The following is a 21,124-nucleotide window of genomic DNA, read 5'->3' on the forward strand; positions in this document are numbered from 1 at the left end:
TTTCTCCTCTGTCAGCTGCATAAGAAGAAGCCTTATCCTTTTCCACGTTTGGGGAGAACTAAGGTGAGATCACACAGCATGTTAACCATGTTAACCAGCTGTAAGTTACTGATTCTGGGTCTTGAAACTAGGCTCCAAAAACAAGATTTCATAAACTAATTTTTCGTAGTTTCTCCTGAGGATTTTCTTAGAGCCTCTTCCCTTGCAACTCAGCTCTGCCACTTGTAAGGCCTTGGCTAAGTCACGTAATGTTTCTGTGCTTCAGTTTCCCACCTTACCCATCTCACAGGGTTGCTGGCAAGGCTGTAAGGCACCTGGCACAGCACAGTATTGGTGTCAGCTATTGTTTTCACTCTGATTGTTAATTGTCAGTGCAATTTGAATGAGAAAAGAAATATATTAAGGCCTCATACCTTAGATATCCATTGCCCACCCCAGCCCCCAGCATCTTGGTTTAAGTAAAAAAGCAACAGCAATGTGGTATGAAAATGCAAACATGCATTCACCTTTTAAACACCTAAATCACATCAGACTCCCCTTTGGCTTAAAACTTTAAATAAGATCCAATCTCTTAATCATGGCTTACCAAGGCCCTGTTCCATCTATGGCCCTCCTCACTGGCCAAGCTCCAGCCACTCTGTCCTTTGGAACATTTTAAGCATATTCCCATCTCAGGGTTATTTGGTTTGTGGTTCCTTATCTATGGCTCTCTCCACCGTATTCTTTCTGGAGTTGGCTCCTTCTCATCTTTAGAGGAGCTCGCCTGAGTTGCCTTTTCCACCCCCCTAAGTCGTACCCTCCTCACCATCATCACTCTATCTCAGCTGCGGCTGTTTTCTTTAGAGCACTATCCTTCCCAGGAGGCACAGAGACCTAGGCTCCAGGCTTTTGAATTTTGTTGTAATTAGGCATAAACCTTTGAGAGACTGTGAGGAGAACCATATGAGACGCTGTGAGTAGAGGGCTGTGCACACAGTAGGCTCCAATATCACAGTACAAGAGGCCAATCAAGCCCTACCTAGTTCACTGAGCCTCCTCTTCCAGCACTCCCTGACAAGGACACTCATCGCTGACCACACCCAGCGACATACAGTGCCCAGGAAACACCAGGTTTTCTTGGGCCCTTTACATATCCTGTTCCCTCTGCTTGAAAGACTCCTCCTCACCTGTCAACATTCCATTCAAAGGCCACCTTCCCATGAAGCCCCCTTCCCCTCCTCTAGCGCTGATGTATTGCTCTAATCTGAACCAGCCTTTGCCCACCCCCTGCCTGGGAGCTCCTGGAAGGCAGCGGTGTTTCTGATTTGTCTGTGTGCTCCAGCCTCCAGCAAAAGGCAGGTGCTGTCAGAGTGGTTGCTGACTGAAAGACCCTTTCTGAGTATGGTGTACTTCCTGGCCAAGGCAACAGAGTTTAGTAGAAAGCTCCCTGGCCCCAGAAGCCAGAGGGTTCCCGTTGGGGCTTCTGCCCTTGCTATGTGCCTCAGGCCAGCTCACCAACCTTGCTGGCCTTACCTTCCCAGCCAAAGGCCAATGGACACACAGCCCAAGCTGCGTCTCTCATTCAGCACTGTCTCCTCATGCCTTACCTCTTTGGGTCTGCCTTTGCATCCTCCCGGGCTGCTGTGCTGTCGCTCTTCCTATCAGCAGGGACATCAGAGACTGAAGTGGCACTGGAGCTGAGGAAGGAAACACAGGCCTACTGAGATCTCAGGCCAAAGAAGGCTGGGTCCCAGGTCTTCCCCCTCCAGGCTGCCTTCTCACCAGAAAGGGGGAAACTGTGTCTTCCAGTAAAGGCTGGTGTCTCAGTCTTGGCATTAGTGTGGCACTGATGCCACTGTGTGTGACAACCTCATGTCAGCTTTGGACATGGCCTTAGCACCTGAGTTCAAGAGCAAGCACTGCCCCTGACCAATTTGGGTTCCCTGGGGAAGTCGCCTCCTGGTTTTGGGTTCTAGTATCCTGTAAGGTACATGGATGTGCTTTGGTCAAGGAATAGGCAGAGGGGGATATCCAGGCCTGCATGACTCAAGTGAGTCTGGTGCACAAGTGCACACCTCCACTTCTTATATAACCTGTTTGTGTAAGTTCATACTTGGCTCTAAACCACTATTGTCTGTAAAAGGTATAACTGCCCTGTTGACGCTGTGTACAGGGAACATGTCTCTTGGGGCTTGGCTCAGCTCATCATGGCTTGACATGGTGGGTGCGTGGGAACCCAGAGAAAGAGACAGCGCAAGAGCTGTCTGTCTTTGTAGATGGACAGAGAGGAACCAGGACACAGCTTGGTTTGCCCGTGCCCAGGAAGAGAAAGAATTAAGCGGCTGACCCTGAAGGCAAGGGAGAGCTGGCCGCGCAGCTGTGCGTGGGGGCCATCGGACTAAGCAGCCAAGACAGGGCAGACAGTGTGAGAGTAAGCTGCTAATGATTTGAAAGCTAGTTTGAGAAAGCTATGTAAGAGAGCTGCTGCTGAGTAAAGCCATGTCTCATTTACCTGCTATCTCTCGAGTGTTCTTCCAGCTCCCTGCCCCATGTCCAACCATTCCCCTCAGCCCTGAGCTGCAGCTGGAACCTGACCCTAAGCATGACGTATCCTTACCTGACCTACACCTCCTTAGGGTTTGTGGGAGTCAAGAAAGATTGTTCCTTACTAGCACTTGCCAGATGCTCCTCACACCCACAGCAAAGTGACCATGCCCACTGGTGGATTGGTGGGTGAAACCAGGCAGACGCCTACAGCATGGGAATGCACAGCTTCTTCCCATTGTACCTTTGTGCCCCAGGAGCCATTTGCCCATCCCAGCCACTGGTCATGTGCTCCTGGGAACTGGGCCCTCTAATGCTGGCTGCCCCTGGGAATCTCCCTGACTCCTGCTTGCTAAACTTGGCAGTAGTCCCTACAGCAGAGGTTCTCTGAGACCTCCTAGCAGGATCTCTTCCCAGGCTCTGCCTTCCGATGCCCTCCTCTCTGCCACCTCAGCTTGGGTCCATGTAGGTTGGTGCTGGGCTCTCTGGATGAGTGGACATATCACCCATCCCTCTTCTTCCACTGCCCCTGGTCAGGGCTCCCCCTGGAGTTCCCTGTCTTGCTGTGATCACCTGATGTGAAAGTGGCATGGAGCCGAGAAGTTCGAGGGGAATCCTGGGGCGCTGTAGCTGAGGTTGAGCCCCGAAGGCTGTGTCTGGCAATGGGATAGGGCACTAGGGCAGTGACCCTAACCTTACCTGATGGCTGCTGGTCCAGGCTTGCAGGACTGAGAGTTGGCACTGTGCCCATCCTGGTCTTCCAGGAAAGAGGCAAAGCTAGCAGCTGCACACAGCCTGTGAAAGGAGGCCAAACCTGGTCCAGGTTCAGGACTTTGTGTCTGTATGTCTACCCTTTCCCGAGAGAGTGGCTTCTACCCCTGACAGATGATGAGGACCAAGAAGCTGCTCAAATGGATGTTTGGGGAACAATGTTTATATCTCAAGGCAGCCTGACACCTGGGGCTCTGTGGCATAGTGGTTGCTCCCTGGCATTGCAAATCATGGCTTTGCTGTCACCCAGCTGTGTGACATTGGGCATGTTACCTGACCTTTCTTTCTGGGCCTCAATTTTACCGTCAATGAAATAGGGATGCTAATCATGTCTGTCTCGTAAGTATTCTGAGAAAAGTAAATGAGTTCATAGATGCCAAGTACTTTGAATAATACCTGGGCCATAACATGTGCTAATGTGTTCCTGTTACTACTGGGCCCTGTGGCTGTTTGTAGAAGCAGTGCTCCTTCCCAGTCCACCTGTATTCACCCACTCAATATGGATTTCGTGGCGAATGTCTTACCCAACCTTCACAGGGTTGAGTCACATTCTCTGTGTCTCTGTAAGCCAGGCAGACTGATGCTCACGGCATGCTGAACAATCACTGCCTATACAAGTCTGTGCCCTTCACTAAGCAGCACACTCACTAAGAGGCACTCTTGTTTGGTCCCAAACCTCTTTATGCCAGTTGTATTTGCACAAGAAGGGGACAGCAGGTCCTGGCCTCTGAAACCAGTGTCTCTGAGCAGGTCCAAGGAAAGGCCCCTGGGGCAGTAACTTAGTCATTTGAGCTGCCTCTAATGGGGAAGAATCACTAAGTTCAATGATTAAGTAAATCCATGAAAATGAATGGAAAAGGAGAGTGGTTGTTTCCATGAGAAACAACCTTTCCTTTGGAAAAACAATAAAGGAGTTTGTTGAAAATCATGGTCAAACTAAGTGTGTGGTCAGCCCTCTATGTTGTGGGTTCCACATCTGTGGATTCAACCAAGTTCAGATTGAAAATATTTGGGACCAGGTACAGTGTCTCATGCCTGTAATCCCAGCACTTTGTGGGGCTGAGGTGGGTGGACTGCTTGAGCCCAGGAGTTCCAGACCAGCCTGGGCAACATGGTAAAACCTTATATCTACCAAAAATACAAAAATTAGCCAGGTGCAGTGGTACACGCCTGTAGTCCCAGCTACCCGGAAGGCTGATGTGAGAGGATCACTTGAGCCCCAGAGGTTGAGGCTGCTGTGAGCTGTGATCACACCACTGCACTCCAGCCTGGGTGACAGAGCAAGGCCCTGTCTAAAAAAGGAAGACAGGAGAGGAGGGGAGGGAGGGAGGGGAGGGGAGGGACTTGGCAAAAATAATTAAAATAGGATGGTTGCATCCATACTGACCATGTGCAGGCTTTTTTCTGTCATCATTCCCTAAACAATATAGTATAACAACTATTTATATACCACTTACATTGTATGAGGTATTATAATAATCTAGAGATGCTTTAAAGGGTACAGGAGGATGTGCATAGGTTACATGCAAATGCTACACCATTTTATATCAAGGACTTGAACATGCATGGATTTTGGTATATGAGCAAGGTTCTGGAACCAATCCCCCACAGATACCTAGGGACGACTATATAGGTAAGACAACTGTAAAAGACTGGGTTAAAATTTGTGAAAATCTAGAAGATTCTTCAGATGACTTTACAAGTAACTTTGAGGCCTGGTTTCACTTTAAGGAAACAGAGAACAGCACAGCCTTCGTGTTATGAGGGTGTATAAGCAGGCGGGGTGACAGGGAGGAGACAAGAGCCACCCAATCACAGTAGACCAGAAGTCCCTTCTGCGACAGCCGTCAGCAGAGCCGGTCAAGCTGCACCACCATGGGGAGCCCCAACTGGATAAAAGGCCAAAGGTTCTGCCATGCAGGACCCAGTGGGTCATGGGAAAGGGTTGGGACTTCATTCTAAGGAAAATGGAGAGCCACTAGAAGGTTTTAGCAGGGGAGAAATGTGATCTAGCTTATTTTTTAAAAGATCCCTCCAGCACCTCTGCAGATGGCAAAAAGATGCAGGCTGTGTGGACAGGGCTCTAGCGGAGTCCTCCCCATTAGTGGCAGCTCAAAGAACAGAGTCTCTGGTGGCTTCTCCTTGGACCTGCTCAGAGACAGTGGTTTCAGAGGCCAGGACCTGCTGTCCCCTTCCTGTGTTGACTTGTGGGCCTGAATTTAGAAGCCAGGCTCTGGTTCCAGGCATGAATTGCAAACTATTGAAGTTAGTGAGGGAAAGGGGCCCTGGGTGTGCTGAGGGAAGTAGGAAAGCATCAGCAGGGCCTTCCCTACAGGATTCCCTCCTTGGCCAGACTGCAGTAGGATGCAGGAGGCAGATGATATCTTGCGGTTGTAGCTCTTTGCAGACGCTGGCTTTGCCACTCTTCCCTAGCTATCTGCTCTGAAGAAGGGCTCTGGCATAATTTGGAGCTAAACTATTTATGCCATCATCTGCATACGTAGCCTTTGCCCCAAGGATGATTCAGGCTTGGTTTGGAACCACTTAGGGACAAGTGGGACCTTGCCACTCCCCAAATCACCTGAGAAAGTGGCCCCTGACTTGATCCAGGTCCAAGAAGCCAGAGCCCAGCTGGACACACTGGTCTCTCCAGGGCTACTGCTTTTCCTCTCCCTGAACCTCAGAGCAGAGCTGGCCGGGGTAGGGGTGGGGCAGGAAAAGGAGAGAAGGGAGAAAGCAGGAGCAAAGGGCCTCCTAGCTGGTCCTCAGAGCTTAACCGAGGGTAAGAAGGTGCCGACTCTTCCATCATTCAGTCATTCACTCATTAGTTTGTCCCTCTATGTATTCCCCACACGTTTATTTGACCAGCCCAGGACCAGCACCACGTGGGGGCTGGGCCTCCAGCTGTGAGTGGGCCTAGTGCCTACTCTGGAGGAGCCTGAGGGCCAGTGGCAGGGGTCAGAAAAAATGAACAAGATTCCAAGAAGTGGAAAGCCCAAGGACACAGGATGTGGTGGAAGGTGGGCGTGTGGGAGAAGCAATAGACAGGAGTCATAGGAAGTGACCAGTGCCCCACCCCCAGCAGTCCAAGCAGCCTGGCAGCTTGACCCTGGTCTGTCACCAGGGGCATGAGAGAACCTGCCTCCCCCGGGCAGCTTACCTTCCTCTCTCAGAGCCGATGTCTACTACAGCCAAGCCTTCAGGCCAGGAGCCCGTGGCTCCGGATCCCACGTTGCCATCACTCAACTGTTCGCTTGACCTGTTATGAGAAGTGAGTATTTGCTGACTCTGGTTGCGTTTTGAGCTCATCTAACCCAGATGCTATGAGAGTGGGCCTCAAGTCCAGAAGCACAGGCCTTTAGCTGCTACTCTGTGCTGCTCTGACCAGAGCTGAGCCAAGCCCAAGTTAACTCTAACAGGAAGCATTTCTGTATTTTTTCCAAACCTGATGAGTTGGTTGGGAGCAAGGTGGAAAGTCAGGAGGAGGTCAGTTCGTTGTGGGGGCTGATTGCCAACAGAGCAAGGGGCAAGACGTGGGGCTGGTAATAAGCTATAGAGGGATTCCTTTCCTCATTCCCAGGGCTCAGGGTCCCAGCTAGAGGCTCCAGGGATCCACACTGAGAAGACGGGTGTGTGGGTTCTTAGCTGTAACTGGCTACCAGGTTTCCACTGAGGAAATGCCCAGCCTGCAGCCACTGCTCACCAGACACATTTGGCACTGGTCTGGCTTGGAAGACAGGTCAGTGGGCTGGCTGTAGAGCGACTGGGGACAATCATCCCATCTGGACTCATCATCCACCGCTATGGCTCCAACTTCCCATCCTGGACCCCTGACCCCTTGCCATAATGTCTCCCTTAGTCCACAGGTCATCCTGAAAGTCTCAGCTACATGCTGTATGGGGGCCCACATACTTTGGTCACTGACTCTCCCAGACTGCCAGCTTGGAGGCCTTGCTTTGCCCTGGCCATTGGCAGGGCTGCTTTGTCCTGCAGTAAAAGCATAGTGAGTGTGGAATCTTCAGGGGAATGGAAGGAACCCAGCACAGGCCAGGAGCTGGGGATAGCCTGCCCTGGAGTTTGGTCCTGCTCTCCAACTGGCTCTCTGAGGAATCATGGCAGGGACCTACCCCACTCCAGGCCTCATTCATTTGTTCATTCTTTCTTTCAACAGATGCTCATTAAAGACCTGCACTACCCCAGGCACCGGGGGAACAGCGGGAGCAGGACCATCCTGGCCCCAGCTGCATCCATTGACATTGCACCAGAGGCCATGGAAGTCCTTCAGCTGGGTGTATGTGGGCTCCATGTTCTGGGAATGAAGTGTCTGCTTCCTGCACTGAGTTACCTTGCAGCATCTGTGTTGGGGCCCCTGAAAGCCTCCTCGCCAGCCAAGTCCCTCTGGAGCTCTCTGGAGCAGGGGGCCTCCTTGTCTTTGTGGCCTGAGGAAGACCTATGGAGGAAATAAATGGAAGTTAACTATGCAGCAGCCATTCACACTCAGGTGTGGGCTGTTACCTCATCCTCAAATGCCAGCTGTCTCCACGGAGCTTAAAACCTGCTACTGGGCTGGGCGCAATGGCTCACACCTATAACCCAGCATTTTCAGAGGCTGAGGCAAGAGGATCACTTGAGCCAAGGAGTTCAAGACCAGCCTGAGAAACATAGCTAGATTCCATCTCCACAAAAATATTTTTGAAAGTTAATCAGGAGTGGTGGTGTGTGCCTGTGGCCCCAGCTACTTGGGAGGTTGAACCTGAAACGTTTGTTCAAAAACAAAACCACAAACAAACCAACCCTGCTGATTGACAGATTGGCCAATTCTCAAAACTTCATTAGTAATAGCTACTGTTTTTTGGGTTTGTTTTTGTTGTTGTTGTTGTTGTTGTTGTTGTCATTGTTATTGTTGTTTTATAGCTACTGTGCTGGGATTACAGGCGTGAGCCACTGCGCCTGGCAATAGCTACTGTTGATTGAGCATTTGAGCCTGTTCTCATGACTTTATAGCATTAACTCTGCAAATCAACCCGAGGATATGGGCACTGTTATCACCCATGCCCATCTTTCAGATGAGCAAACAGAGGCACACAAAGCCCATGTGATTTGCCCCAAATTTCACAGGTAATAAGAGGAGTAGCTGAGATTCGAATCCAGGCCCGACTGACTTCAGAGTTCTGGACTGTATCCCTTTATGGTGTAAGACTGATCCTAATCTCCTAATTTAAGCCCCCTTCTGTTCTCCTTCAGGTCATCAGGGAGCCCCATGTTGTCAACTCCAGGAGGGACAGTCCCATCATTATTTCAAACCACCATTCAGCACTGCTGACCCAGTGGGCCACTCCAGCCTTCTCGCCACCCCTCCTCCCTTGACCCTGTCAACACGACCTGCCTACCTCCCTGGCCACACACCTGGTCTCTGCCTTTTTCTCCTCCCCTTCACGTGCTCCACCACCTGCTGGGCTGTCTCCTCCCCTCCCAAGGCGTCAACTGCCACCCTTGAAGCAGTGATCTCCACTTGTTCCCGCCTCTCCTCTGTACTGGCCTGCACACCCACTACCTCCCAACTGGCCCTCAGGAGGCTCACTCTCAATATGGTGAGAAGTGACTGCCCTCACCCAGCTGTCCCCAGGAGGGCTGGCCAGGTGGCTGCCACTTGCATACTGAGGTCAGTGCCCAGCTTCCACTGGCTCGCGATGAGCCCCATGTGAAGCTAGTTTACGCTCATGATTTCAGCTCTATTCTGTCTGCATATAACATGGAAAGCTCTTGAGCCCTGATCACTCTCTCAAACCTCAATCACAAACCTTCAAATACCTCTCTCCTGGAAATTTTGACTTCAGTGCCTACGAGTATACTCATCAAATGAGCTCACTCAGCAAATGCCAACTCTTTCAATCATCCCTCTCCGTCCCCCTGCTCCCTGCCCCGACTAGTACAATGAGCTATGGTGCAGAAGGTGGAAGGTGGGAGTAGGGCAGGCTGGGCGGATCTGCGTGCTCTGGACCATGGGACCTTGAGCAAGTTACTTAACCATTCAGGGTCTCAGTTTCTTAATCTGTAAAATGAGCATAATGATTGTATCTACATCCATGCAGAATGGATGCTGCCATGCAGAATCAACAAGCCCCTCAGATGCTGCCTGGAAAAGAAACTCAGGAGAAGGAGGTGACCCAGAAGAGAGGACATTTCAGGTGGAACAGAAAAATGAAGAGGGGAAAGGGCATCTCAGGCAAAGCCTCCAGCCTGCACAGAGAAAGGCCCAGGGAGGGAGGGAGGAGCCTGCAGGTGGGGCCAGGTACTGAGTTCAGGCTGCAGAGCATAGTGGGAGAGGCTTTGCAGGGCTTTGTGCAGAGAGCTGGCATAACTACTTCTGCCCTTTGAAAACATCACCCAGGTAGATGTGGAAGGGAGTCCAGGGATGGGATAGTAGGAAACGGCTGCAGACAACTGGGTGAGTGGCAGTGGAGGCCTGAGCCAGGGGCAGAGCAATAGGCATGGAAACATCTCTAAAATAAAATGGACAGGACTTGGTGCCTTGGGGACAGAATTAAAAGTGGGAGGAGCCAAGGAGGAGAGTAAAGGGACTTAGAGATTGCTCAGGACTCATCTTGGATGTCACTTCCTCCAGGAAGCTCTCCTCAAGCACTCCCACCCACCACACTGTTGAGAGGCCTCTGCTCAAAGTTCCTGCCACCCCAGGGATGAAGGGATGACCTTCAGTGTACACTCCCGCTTCTCTCCCCAGTCTCTGGCCTTCACAAGGTAAGGGGCCCAGTCTTCCTGCTTGGATCTCTCCTAGCCTCCACCCCAGCCCCTGAATCCTGCCTGCATGTCACGTGGCTGTCTGTCCTCCACCCCAGGGCAGGGGCTGAGACCTTCGTGCTCCCTGCTGGTTGTGGCCTCCTTGACCCACCCCTCCCCAGCACAGAGCCTAGTGGCGTGGAGAGCTGTAGACTCTGACCACAGCAAGGGCCCTTCTGGGTAGAAATGAAACCTTCCAACCTGTGTTTCTACCAACCATTTGCAGGGGCAACCCCAGCCTGTAGCCCCACCAGGGCATCCAAAGTGGCCATTTGTGAGGCCAGGAGTAATTCTGCATTCATGACCTGGTGGGGACTGAGGGGTATGAGAGACTGAGAAAACCTGCAGACCAAATTTGGAATGAAAACCAGTGGGAGGGATAGAATGACCCCCCTCTATTCCCAGTGGCCCTCTCACACAGGCAGGGCAATGTCCTCAGTGGCCTTTATGAGCTCCTTAGACCCAATCCTCCTCCCACCCCCACCAACATCCCCAGCACGGCTGATTGGTCCCATCTTCAGGGATTGGCAGGGTTGAACTGTCACTTCCCAGGGGCTCCTGGCACACAGCATCTCTGGCTGACCTCGTTCATGCTTATGTCGGCATCTGCCTCCCCCACCAGGCAGATGACAATTCCAGCCAGGGTGTCCTGTTCATTACTGTGTCCCAGGGTCGGGCCTGTGTCCTTACACAGACCAAGTGCTTGCTCCATAATGGTTTTCTGAGTGAAAGAATGAGATGGGGCAGAGAACCCAGGTCGACCATGCCTCCCATCAACCTGTTGGCCCTACAGTGGCAGAGTCAACCCTAGGCCTCATCATTTGCATCCTGAGATGGCTGCCTCCATCTCTAGAATGATGTGCAGGGAGCCAGGACAGCAGCAGGACCCCCATACCTCATGCCTTCCAAGTCTGGGGCCACCAGGCGGAGTCCTGCCCTGGGTGTCAGGATCTGCAGGCGGACAATTTCCTCACCTCTTGAGCTGCGGGCCAAAGGAGAGACCCAGTGGATTGCAGGTGAGAGAAGTCTCCCCTTCTCGGGCTGGTGAGTGCAGTGAGCTGCCCAGACCCACTGCCCCCTTTTGTTTTGCTGTCATCTCCTCCTTGACCTTGAGCCTTGTTGGTGCTGCAGCTGAGCTCGGGCCCCTGACCTGTAGGCCACTTCCCCAGTCTCCCACCCCTGACCTAAGCCCAACCCTCCCTCAGGCACAGCAAGGGCCCTTCTGGGTAGAAATGAAACCTCCCAACCTGTGTTTCTACCAACCATTTGCAGGAGCAACCCCAGCCTGTGGCCCCACTAGGGCATCCAAAGTGGCCGTTTGTGAGGCCAGGGGGTAATTCTGCATTCATGGGCTGGGAGGGACTGAGGGGTATGAGAGACTGAGAAAACCCACAGACCAAATTTGGAATGAAAACCAGTGGGAGGGGATGTCGCAGACTCAGGGGTGAGGACAAAGGGCCCCTTTGAGCTTTCCTCTTGCCAGCCATGCTCAGAAGCCTCCCCCAGGTGACCACAGGCCACCCCAGACACACATCCCTCCAAATCTGATGCATTCTCTGGGTGTACTGCAAGGCATGACGCCCAGCAGGTTTGGCCATGGTGTGGCCAGGGCCAGAGAGAATATAGAGCTCCCAGGCTTTGTGGGGGTGGACCCTTCACCCCAAACTAGACCTCCTCAGGTCCATGGAGCAAAGCCTAATTCCAAGCCACATTGCAGTCACTTCTGCCTTTGACTGTCCCTGGGCACTGGAAGTGCAGACAAGCTTGAGTCCCAGGCCTGCCCTGGTGAAGCTCTGGGCCCAGCAAAGTCAGACAGGGGCAGAGAGGCATGGAAACTGACCTTGCTGTGCTGCAGGGCCCAGAACAGGTTTAGCCATGGGAGCAGTGGACAAGCTTTATGGAGACATAGCCTGACCCAGGCCCGCTGAAGGGAGATCAGGGGAGGAGGAGGAGGTAGAGGCTGGCAGGGGTCCTGAATGTACAGACTAGATCTGGTATGGCAAAAGGAAGATGCAGGATGGGCTTGAAGTGGAGTGGGAGGTTTATAGGATCGGACTGGAACTTTAAAGAAGCCACTCAGGGGTCCCAGGAGGGGTCGGGTTTGGAGTGGCCAAGGTGAAAGTGAGGAATGAGCCATGGAGAGCTGGGTCAGCGGGCTGCTCATCTCTGTCCCTCCACTTCCACCCTGGTCAGGGCCTGGAGCGCTCAAGGTGACCAGAGGGAAATGGAAGGGCTACCAAGGACAAGGCCTCTCCCATCAGGAAAGCCAGGAGGCCCCACACAGACAGCTCTGACTTCTCCCCATCTCGTCTCGTGATAACGATGATGGCGTTGCTGAGGATGATGTCATTTAGGATGACAGTATAAAACCCCTGGCTGCCTCATTTAAAGCAGGTGGTGCCAGGGAACAGGGATGTCACAGGTAAGCACAACATGTTTTCTCACTGGCGTTTCTGGCTCTGTCAGAGAGGAAATGGGAACAAAGTGTCACCCCAGGCTGCTCCAGTGACTGGTGTCAGACTAGGGGAATTTGGACAGACACAGAGGGAAGATGGCTGTGCGAAGACAGAGGCTGAGATGGGAGTGAGGTGGGCGCAAGCCAGGAAACACCAAGGATCACGGGCAACAAAAGGTAAGAGAGAGGCATGGAACAGATTTTCCCCCAGAGCCTTTGGAGGAAACATGGCCTTTCCAACACCTTGATCTGACTTCCAGCCTCCAGAATTGTGAGAGGATAAATGCCTGTGGTTTTAAGCCACTCGGTTTCTGGTACCTTGTTACAGCAGCTCCAGTGAACTAATACAGGGGTCTCTCCTCCCCTGCAACTCGCTACCCCACCACCTCCCCAGACTCCCAACCACAGAGAGCTCTAGTCCAATCTGAAGTCCAGGACCACGCTGGAAGGCTGCACACCCTTGAAAGGCACTCAAGGAAGAGAGGCAGGCATCTGCTGAAGCCTGAGGCCCAAAACGGATCACAGCCACCTGTGGGAATGTGAGCAACTGTGGCCTGTGCCAACCAGTGTATGACTCATCCTGCCAAAGAGTGAGGAGGCGGGGATGTGGGGCGGAAGGATACTATCTTTTCACTGCCTTTGGCCGCATTTCCCTCAAATGCCAGCAGGTGGAGATATTGATCTCTTCCTGTATTTGAATAAGGGTCCCGCAGCTCAGCACGCCTATGACTGGGAGCCCCAGAGGATACCAGCACCCAGGCACTGTGGTAAGTACTTCAGGTGCATTATCTCATTTAGTATTTGAGACAGCCTTGGGAAGTAGCTATTACTGCTCTCCCTATTTTACCCACGGGAAAACTGACGCACGGAGAGATGAAAAGACTTGTTCAAGGTCACACAGTCAGTTCGATGCAAAGCCGGGTTTTGTGCCGTGCCAGAAGCTGTGCTCCTACTCCCTGCTCCCCAGACGCTCTGCCAGGCAGCAAGCTGGGCAGAGCCTAGGACCAGGACCCAGGAGGCCCTGCCCTGGTCAGGTGAGGCAAGCTTGACCAGAGCTGCGGGTAAAGCAGCCAGGTCTGGGGGTGTCGAGAAGGGGTGCTCCAAGAGAGGGTCCCTAAACTGGGTGCAGGTTGCAAGGGGGACAAGAGTTATGAGGAGCTGACCTTTACACTGTAGTTAAAGGAGACAGGGCAGGGCAGGGGGTGGGGAGAGGATAGCCTCGCTGGGTCTGTGCCTGGGGACAAGGCTGTGACATTCTCCTCTTCCACTCTGCCACAAACCAGCCTTTTCTGAGATGCTGCAGGACCCTGAGTTTGGTTGAGTCATTGCTCCTCAGGGGCTGGGCTTCTCAGACACCAGGCAGATAGGAGCTGGGCCTGGGAGTACTGATGGTGGTTGCCTGGTCCAGTGCAGCACCTAACGGGGTAGGGTCAGAGAAGACGGCCCTCCAGGGTCAGGATCAGCCAGCAGCTTTCCTGGAAGCTGCCTGGGTGAGCTCCAAATATTGAGAGTGCAGAATTGGAGGAAAGAACTATCAGAAGCGTCAAGCTGAGCCTCCTGTTGGGAGCTTGCCCCGGACCCTGAATCTCTAGCCTTTATTTGTTATGGCAGCCTGAGCAAACTTAAAAAGCCACCTTGCAACGACAACCATATGATAGGTATTAAACATCCAAAGGAATTTTTTGGAATAAATGTCAAAGTGCCTCTTAAATCTATAATACAGCACAGTCTAATTCTCCTCCATTATCTCTCTTTTTCTCGTCTTGTTTTACAGACAGGGTCTTGCTCTATCACCCAGGCTAGAATGTAAGGATGCAGTCATAGCTCATTGCAGCCTCAAACTCCTGGGCTCAGGCAGTCCTCCCACCTCAGCCTCCCAAGTAGCTGGGACTACAGGTGTACATCAATGCTCCCAACTAATTTGTAATTTTTTTTTTTTTGGTAGAGATGGGGTCTTGCTAGGCTACCTAGGCTGGTCTCAAACTCCTGGCTTCAAGCCATCCTCCTGCCTTGGCCTCCCAAAGTGCTGGGATTACAGGCATGAGCCACCATGCCCAGCCTCCTATATTATCTTCTAACAGGCACCTGAGGCTGAGCGTGGTGGCTCATGCCTGTAATCCCAGCACTTTGGGAGGCCAAGGTGGGCAGATCACGAGGTCAGGAGTTTGAGACCAGCCTGGCCAATATGGTGAAACCCCATCTCTACTAAAATGCAAAATTAGCCAGGCATGGTGGCGTACACCTGTAGTCCCAGCTACTCAGGAGGCTGAGGCAGAAGAATCGCTTGAACCCGGGAGGCGGAGGTTGCAGTGAGCAGAGATCACGCCACTGTGCTTGAGCCTGGGTGACAAAGCGAGACTCCATCTCAAAAACAAACAAACAAAAAGGCACCTGAATCCATTCATTGCCTTTCTTTAACAGAGAAATAAGGAGAAACGAGAACTGTATACTGTTATGGGCTGACTTGTGCCACCCAAAATTCCTATGTTGAGGTCTTAACCCCCAGGACCTCAGAATGTTACTGTATTTGGAGACAGGGCCTTTAAAGAAGTGGGTGGGCCCTAATCCAGTTGGACCAATGTCCTTATAAGAAGTGATTAGAGTCTGGGCGCGGTGGCTCATGCCTGCAATCCCAGCACTTTGGGAGGCCAAGACAGGATCATTTGAGTCCTAGAGTTCCAGACCCTCTGGGCAACATGATGAAACCCTGTCTCTACAAAAAATAAAAAAATTAAAAAAAAAAAGTCTAGCTGGGTATGGTGGCATGTGTCTATAGTCCCAGCTACTCAGGAGGCTAAGGCTGTAGGATCTCTTGAGCCTGGGAGGTCGAGGCTGCAGTGAGTGGTGACTGTGCCACTGCACTCCAGACTGGGCGACAGAGTGAGACTCTGTCTCAAAAAACGAGAAGTGATTAGGATGCAGGCACACACAGACAGGGATGAGCACATAAGGACCCAGGGAGAAGATGGAGTCTACCAGTCAAGGAGAGAGACTCAAGAGGAACCAATCTTGCCATCACCTTGATCTCACACTTCTAGCCTCCAGAAGTGGGAGATGATAAATTTCTGTGGTTTAAGCCCCCCAGCCTTTGCCCCCATATCCCTCAATTGCCAAGCTCCCTAGATCAGGGGTCCCCAACCCCAGCCTGAGGATCAGTACCAGTCCGTGGCCTGCTGGGAACCAGGCTGCACAGTAGGAAGTAAGCTAGCGATCATTACTGCCTTAGCTCCACCTGCTGTCAGATCAGCAGATTCTCATAAGAGCACGAACCGTATTGTGAACTGCACATGTGAGAGATCTAGATTGTGCACTCCTTATGAGAATCCAATGCCTGATGATGATGAAGGTGGATTCTGAGGTGGAACAGTTTCATCCTGAAACCATCCCCTGCCCCGTCCCGTGGAAAAACTGTCTTTCACGAAACCAATCCCTGGTGCCAAAAAGACTGGGGACCCCTGCCCTAGACATTGCCTTGTAAAGAATTCTCAAATCTTCCTTTCCACATTTTCTAAGGTTCTTATGGACCAAAGTTCTTATGGGGAGAGTCAGACAACTGAGAAAATCAAGAAGAGGGAGAGAGTGAAAAGGAGGAGCACCCTGGCAGTCTGCTGCCTGGGGCCATGGAGGGACCTGGCCTCTTGCTCCTGGCTCCCTCTGTCAGTGTTTCTGTCTCCCTCGCAGCACGGAGGAAGTAACCCTGAGGACACTGGTCACCTGTCTATAAATGGCTGTGGAGCTCAAATGGGGGGATTGCTATGGTATTAGGAGAGCCTGAACAGCACTTGGGGGCCTGGGAAGTGACCTGTAGGGACAGGCCCTCTCCCGCTCTGGATGCAGGGGTCTTCCAAGGGTGCTACAGAGATGCAGCTCTTAGGAGACCTAGATTTGAGCAAAGGTCTCAATCCAGCAGGCACTTTAAACAGCAGCGACAACAGAGTGGTGGCTCTCCCTGCAGGACTGGTAGCACCATTCTGCACAAAGTACAGGAAGGTGTTAGTTGTCCACAGACAAGAGAGCACCATTATCTGCCCAGATTCTCAGGGATCAGAAATCAGGACAAATCACAGCCCTTCCTGGAGTGAGATCACCAGCACTCAGCCTGTCCTTGCCCCGTCATCCCACTGCCACACCCTCTCCAGCTGGCAGAACCAGCCAGCTAGGCTGGCGGGAAGCCATCACACCCGCTCACAAGCCAGAGTCAGCTCTCGGCACCCACCTGAGCTCCTGGCTCCCACCGGGTCTAGGCATACTCGGCAGGCACCCTATCCAAATTGCCTGAGACGCTTTGATCCTGCCTTCATCTGCACTGGCAAAGAAGGTGGCTGTGAGAGGCTCTGGAGATGTCAGAGCCTCCTCCCTGGGCATGCTGAACATGGCTAACTTATTGGAGTGCAAGGAGCAAGTCTGACAATGGCAGGCTACTGCCATGGTGGCTGGTCCTCTCAAACCCCAAGGATGGTACTTTTTCTTGGGGTGTTCAAGTTGCCACCAGGCTCAGTGGTGCAAGGGTTAAGGTGACACAGATACATACTCAACAGACCAGAGCCAGGTGCTCTCTCCCGGGAGGCTGGACTGTTTTGCTCCTTTCAGCCCTGGGACATCCAGCCAGATGGGCCCTTACTGATTTCTTTGTCCTATCTTGTCACTGGACACATAGAGACACTGATCTCTAAGCCCAGCATGGAGGTGCCCTGACTGAGGTTCCTTAGTAACTGAGTGGCAGGTATAGCAGCCACCAGCCCTAGGCAGAGATGAGCGCAATGGATTACCTGTTTGGGCCAGGAATGGATCTTGCCAGAGCAGGTGGGTCCTGGCTCTTCTCAGAAGGCCCGTCCTCTTCCACCACCTCCACCCTTTGAGCAAGAAGAGAAATGGTGCTTGTGGTCTTCTTGGCTGCCCTGGAGCTTGCAGGCCTTGAAGGACATGCTTCCAGTGGTGTCTTAACTGGCCCAACCCTTCAGGATCACGGCCAAGAGGTGGCCCAGGCTGGGGATTCAGTGATTCCAGCTCAGGATAAGGACAGCATACTGGCTTGAATAGTGTCCCCCCAAAATTCACGTCCCCTGGAACCTGTGACTGTAACCTTATTTGGAAATAGGGTCTTTGCAGATGTAATCAGGTAAGATGAGGTCATACTGGAGTAGGATGGGTCCTAAATCCAATGACCGCTGTCCTTGTAAGAAGAGGGAAATCTGGACACAGACACACAGGGAAGAGAAGGCCATGTGAAGACAGAGGCACAGACTGGAGTGATGCAGGTACAAGCCAAGGAACGCCAAGGATCACCAACCACCACCAGAAGCCAGGAGAGTGGCCTGGGACGGTTTCTCCCTCAGAGCCTCCAGAAGGAACCCACCCTGCTAACACCTTGATCTGGACTTCTGGTCTCCAGAACCGGGAGAGAAGCCTTTTCTGGTGTTTTAAGCCGCTCAGTTTGTGGTACTGTGTTACAGAAACCACAGGAACCAAATGGAGCCAGGAAGACCCCCCACCCCCGCCATTCTCTGTCACTTCCTTTGTGCTGCCCCCATCCCTGCTCTCTGTATTCCTGCCAACCTTCCGGTCGTCCAACACAGCAAGCTAGTCCCACCCCGGGCCTGGGCACCATGGGGCCCTCTGCCTGGGGCAATTGGCATGCTGTCTTCTCTTGGGTTTTCAGTCCCCAGCTAGCCACCTCAGCATGGAGAGAGGCCTTCCCTGTCCACTCAACTGGAAGTCCCTCAAATTCAACTTTCTAGAATTTTCTTTCCTGCTTTCCTCCGAATATTTTCCTCCTCCAGAAGGTGCCCTGTCTCAACTAATGGTGACACCTCTCCCTCAGTCAGCTAGAGTGTCCTAACGTTCTGATCATTCCCTATTAAGCCCTGTTTACCCTTTAGGGCCCATCTCCAATGTCACATTCACCTCCCAGGGGAAGTTCTCCTGATGGCCCAGGTTTTGATCCTGCGTGGCAGCAGAAGGCAAGGCAAGAGGCAAGCAACAGGGGCAGGGGAACAACTCCCAGAGGGCCTTGGAAATGCTCCATCTTGGGTTAGGGGCCCAGCCCCATTAGCCATTGGCAAATGGAAGAGCTTGACCACATATGCTACCACATATGCTACCACAGCCTCCAGACAGAAGCCCCCAGCCCCTCACAACTTCCCCTGCTCAGGGACAGTAGTCCCCCACATCCACATCCCCTCTCCACAGCTCCCACATTACACCCCAGCTGACGGAAGGCCTTCCTGTGGCCAGTAACAGGCTTCCAAGGTGTCCCTTGATGACACTTACCTCTTCGCAATAAACGGCGCCTGTGTCTCCTGGGTAGGACTGCTTGAAACGAAAGAGAAAGGCAAAGCTTTGAGCAGAGCCCGTGGGCAGGTGACATCAAGACTGCTCTACCCCAGAGGGTCCTGGGTCCTCTCCCATTCCCGGCACTTCACCTTCCCTGGTGGTAGCCACCAGACCTCTCCATTTTCTAGAAAGTACATCTGAGAATCTGAGAAGGCTCAGCTAGGAAGGCCCTTGGGAGTGATCTCTCCACCCACCCTTTCATCAGCCAGAGAAGGCTGGAGCTCTGAGGAGAGGAGAGCTGTCCTAGAGCCTGGAGCCAGTTGGTGGCAACTCACCCAGTGCTCTTCTTGACTGCCGACAGGACGTAGGAGTGCTCCCGGGGAGCTGTTCTCCTCAGAACACTGCTTGCAGCCTCTGATCTGGGGTGACACGGGGTGGGGGAGCATCTGATGGGTGCCAAGCTGGACATGCTCTGCCATCCTAGCCTGGGATGGACTCGGGATGACTCCGGGCCAGCCCAGGGAGGCAAGGTATGGGAGAAACCAGATTTGCACCTACTCCAAGGACTATTCAAAGGAAATGTAGAAACTGAAGGAAGGGCAGCCCACGTTTATCAAGTGTGTGGCATATGCCCAGCTCTGCACCAGATGCCAATGTCCTCGCATTGGTTTATTGCTCTTCTCAATCCAGGAAAGTAGGTGCTAGTATCCTCTGTGATTTACAGATGAGGAAACTGAGTCCAAGAAGCTTTCATTATTTACCCAAGAGCACTCACCTAGCAGGTGGCAGAGCTGGCATTCAATGCTAGGCCACTCTTAGCTTCTGGCTCTTTTCCTTGCTCCACCCAGGCCTGGGGGCCCCTGCCACTGTGAACTATCCCCTGAGGATAGCCAATCTGCCAGGGCCTTTGGCAGTGGGGCTTTGCTGTGATTCCTGTGCCACAGATGGGTCAGCAGATATGGAACTGGTGGCTGGCTGAGCCCAGAGAGGAGAGGGCTTTATTTCCTCAGGGCCCAACTGCTGTACAGGCCCCAAGCCGAAGGCATACAAAAGGTGCTTAACAAACCCTGTCACAGTTCACCAGTACTGGGTGGTGTGTGGTCAGTCCCCATGGACAAAGGACTGAGGAAGGGCAAGGGTCCATGGAACTTTGCTGGCCTGTGTGGATGAGGGCAACTTGGTGCAGAGACTGGGGTAGAATTTCAGCAGCATGGGGCACACTCCCACTGCTGCACATGCTTGGGGCTCAGTTTGGGGTCCAGGGGCATTCAGAACTGTGGAGTCAACCCCTGCCCCCAAGGCATGCAGATCATGCAGATAGAGGGTACTGTGCAGGTGGCTTCTCCCTGAATATTTTTGTCCAACTGTCTCAGGGCCCTTTCTGACAAACCGATTTAGAGCCCTGAAGAGTCTCCAAATGTGGTTTTTCCCTGGACACACAGTATGTAGGTTCTACCCCACAGAAGGCTGTCAAGGGCCCCTCAGCTGGCCCAACACTGAGTGGGTGGTTCTGGCACTCAGAGAATGACCCCTATTCTCATGCTCCATGGGCTACCGCTGATGGCCTACGTGTTGTGCATTTTGTCACCCCAACCAGTTCAATTCATTCCAGCAGTCTTCGAAGACTCAGGCTCCTGCCCTGCCCCCCGGGATGCCCAAAAGGCACCATTCCGTTACCTCCGTTTCTGTTCATCTGAGGAGAAAGGCACCTCCTCCTCCTCCTCGGTGTCCCCTGATGTAGAGCTGCGCCTGACATTGTAGGGTGCCCTAAGAGAGGGGAGAGGCGCTTTTCTGTCATAGGCTGCCACCCTCAGCAGCTTGGCTTCCTGGCTTTCAACAACAGTGACAAGGCAAGTCAGTATCTCTGCCTTTGGGCCTTAGTTCATGCCACTTGTTCCTCCTTGAGAGCCAGCTCTCCCATCCCTCCCTGTTCGAGCCTCTCTCCTTCCCTAGAAAGGTTACCCAGCTGCTCCCCATCCCTGGATGATGGAGGCAAGGGACAAACAACAGAAAGATGTGGTCCCCTGGGAGCTACAGGCACAATTCACACCTCTGTCCAGAGAACCCCCCTCCCTGAGCATACAGTGGGGGGTGGGGGGCTTTGAAAGGGACCCCAAGGGGAGCACGAAGGGGAACCCCAAAGGTTTCTATCCAAGAAGCAGCTCAGATTTAGGCACACGATGCTCAGACTGACAGCAGCACCCTGAGGATCCCCAGGCCCCCAGCCCAGTGCAGCCAGGCAGAGCACCTGAGGCTCGGCGGGGTGCAGGGCCAAGCCCAGGAAGCACAGCCAGCCAGCAGCAG

The 21,124-nt window shown here is 52.8% G+C and overlaps 1 protein-coding gene across 5 annotated transcripts in view; it reads right to left on the reverse strand.

Moving 5' to 3' along the window:
* The window catches only part of ZNF185 (zinc finger protein 185 with LIM domain), a 73,094-nt gene that overhangs the window by 32,073 nt on the left and 19,897 nt on the right, over positions 1-21,124 (reverse strand). The window contains exons 8-16 of one of the 5 annotated variants that reach the window (XM_017849800.1): positions 20,498-20,587; positions 19,156-19,239; positions 18,818-18,856; positions 17,317-17,400; positions 10,988-11,074; positions 7,640-7,744; positions 6,455-6,553; positions 3,223-3,318; positions 1,587-1,676 (exon numbers count right to left, since the gene is read on the reverse strand). In XM_017849800.1, the coding sequence (XP_017705289.1) occupies positions 1,587-1,676; positions 3,223-3,318; positions 6,455-6,553; positions 7,640-7,744; positions 10,988-11,074; positions 17,317-17,400; positions 18,818-18,856; positions 19,156-19,239; positions 20,498-20,587 (774 nt within the window). Of the gene's footprint in view, positions 1-1,586; positions 1,677-3,222; positions 3,319-6,454; positions 6,554-7,639; positions 7,745-10,987; positions 11,075-17,316; positions 17,401-18,817; positions 18,860-19,155; positions 19,240-20,497; positions 20,588-21,124 lie in introns of all 5 variants that reach the window. The other 4 variants (XM_017849797.1, XM_017849796.1, XM_017849799.1 and 1 more) reach the window with 4 other exon arrangements.

The sequence above is a fragment of the Rhinopithecus bieti genome, unplaced genomic scaffold (assembly GCF_001698545.2).
Source record: "Rhinopithecus bieti isolate Rb0 unplaced genomic scaffold, ASM169854v2 scaffold_33379, whole genome shotgun sequence".
NCBI classification, from domain to species: Eukaryota; Metazoa; Chordata; class Mammalia; order Primates; family Cercopithecidae; genus Rhinopithecus; species Rhinopithecus bieti.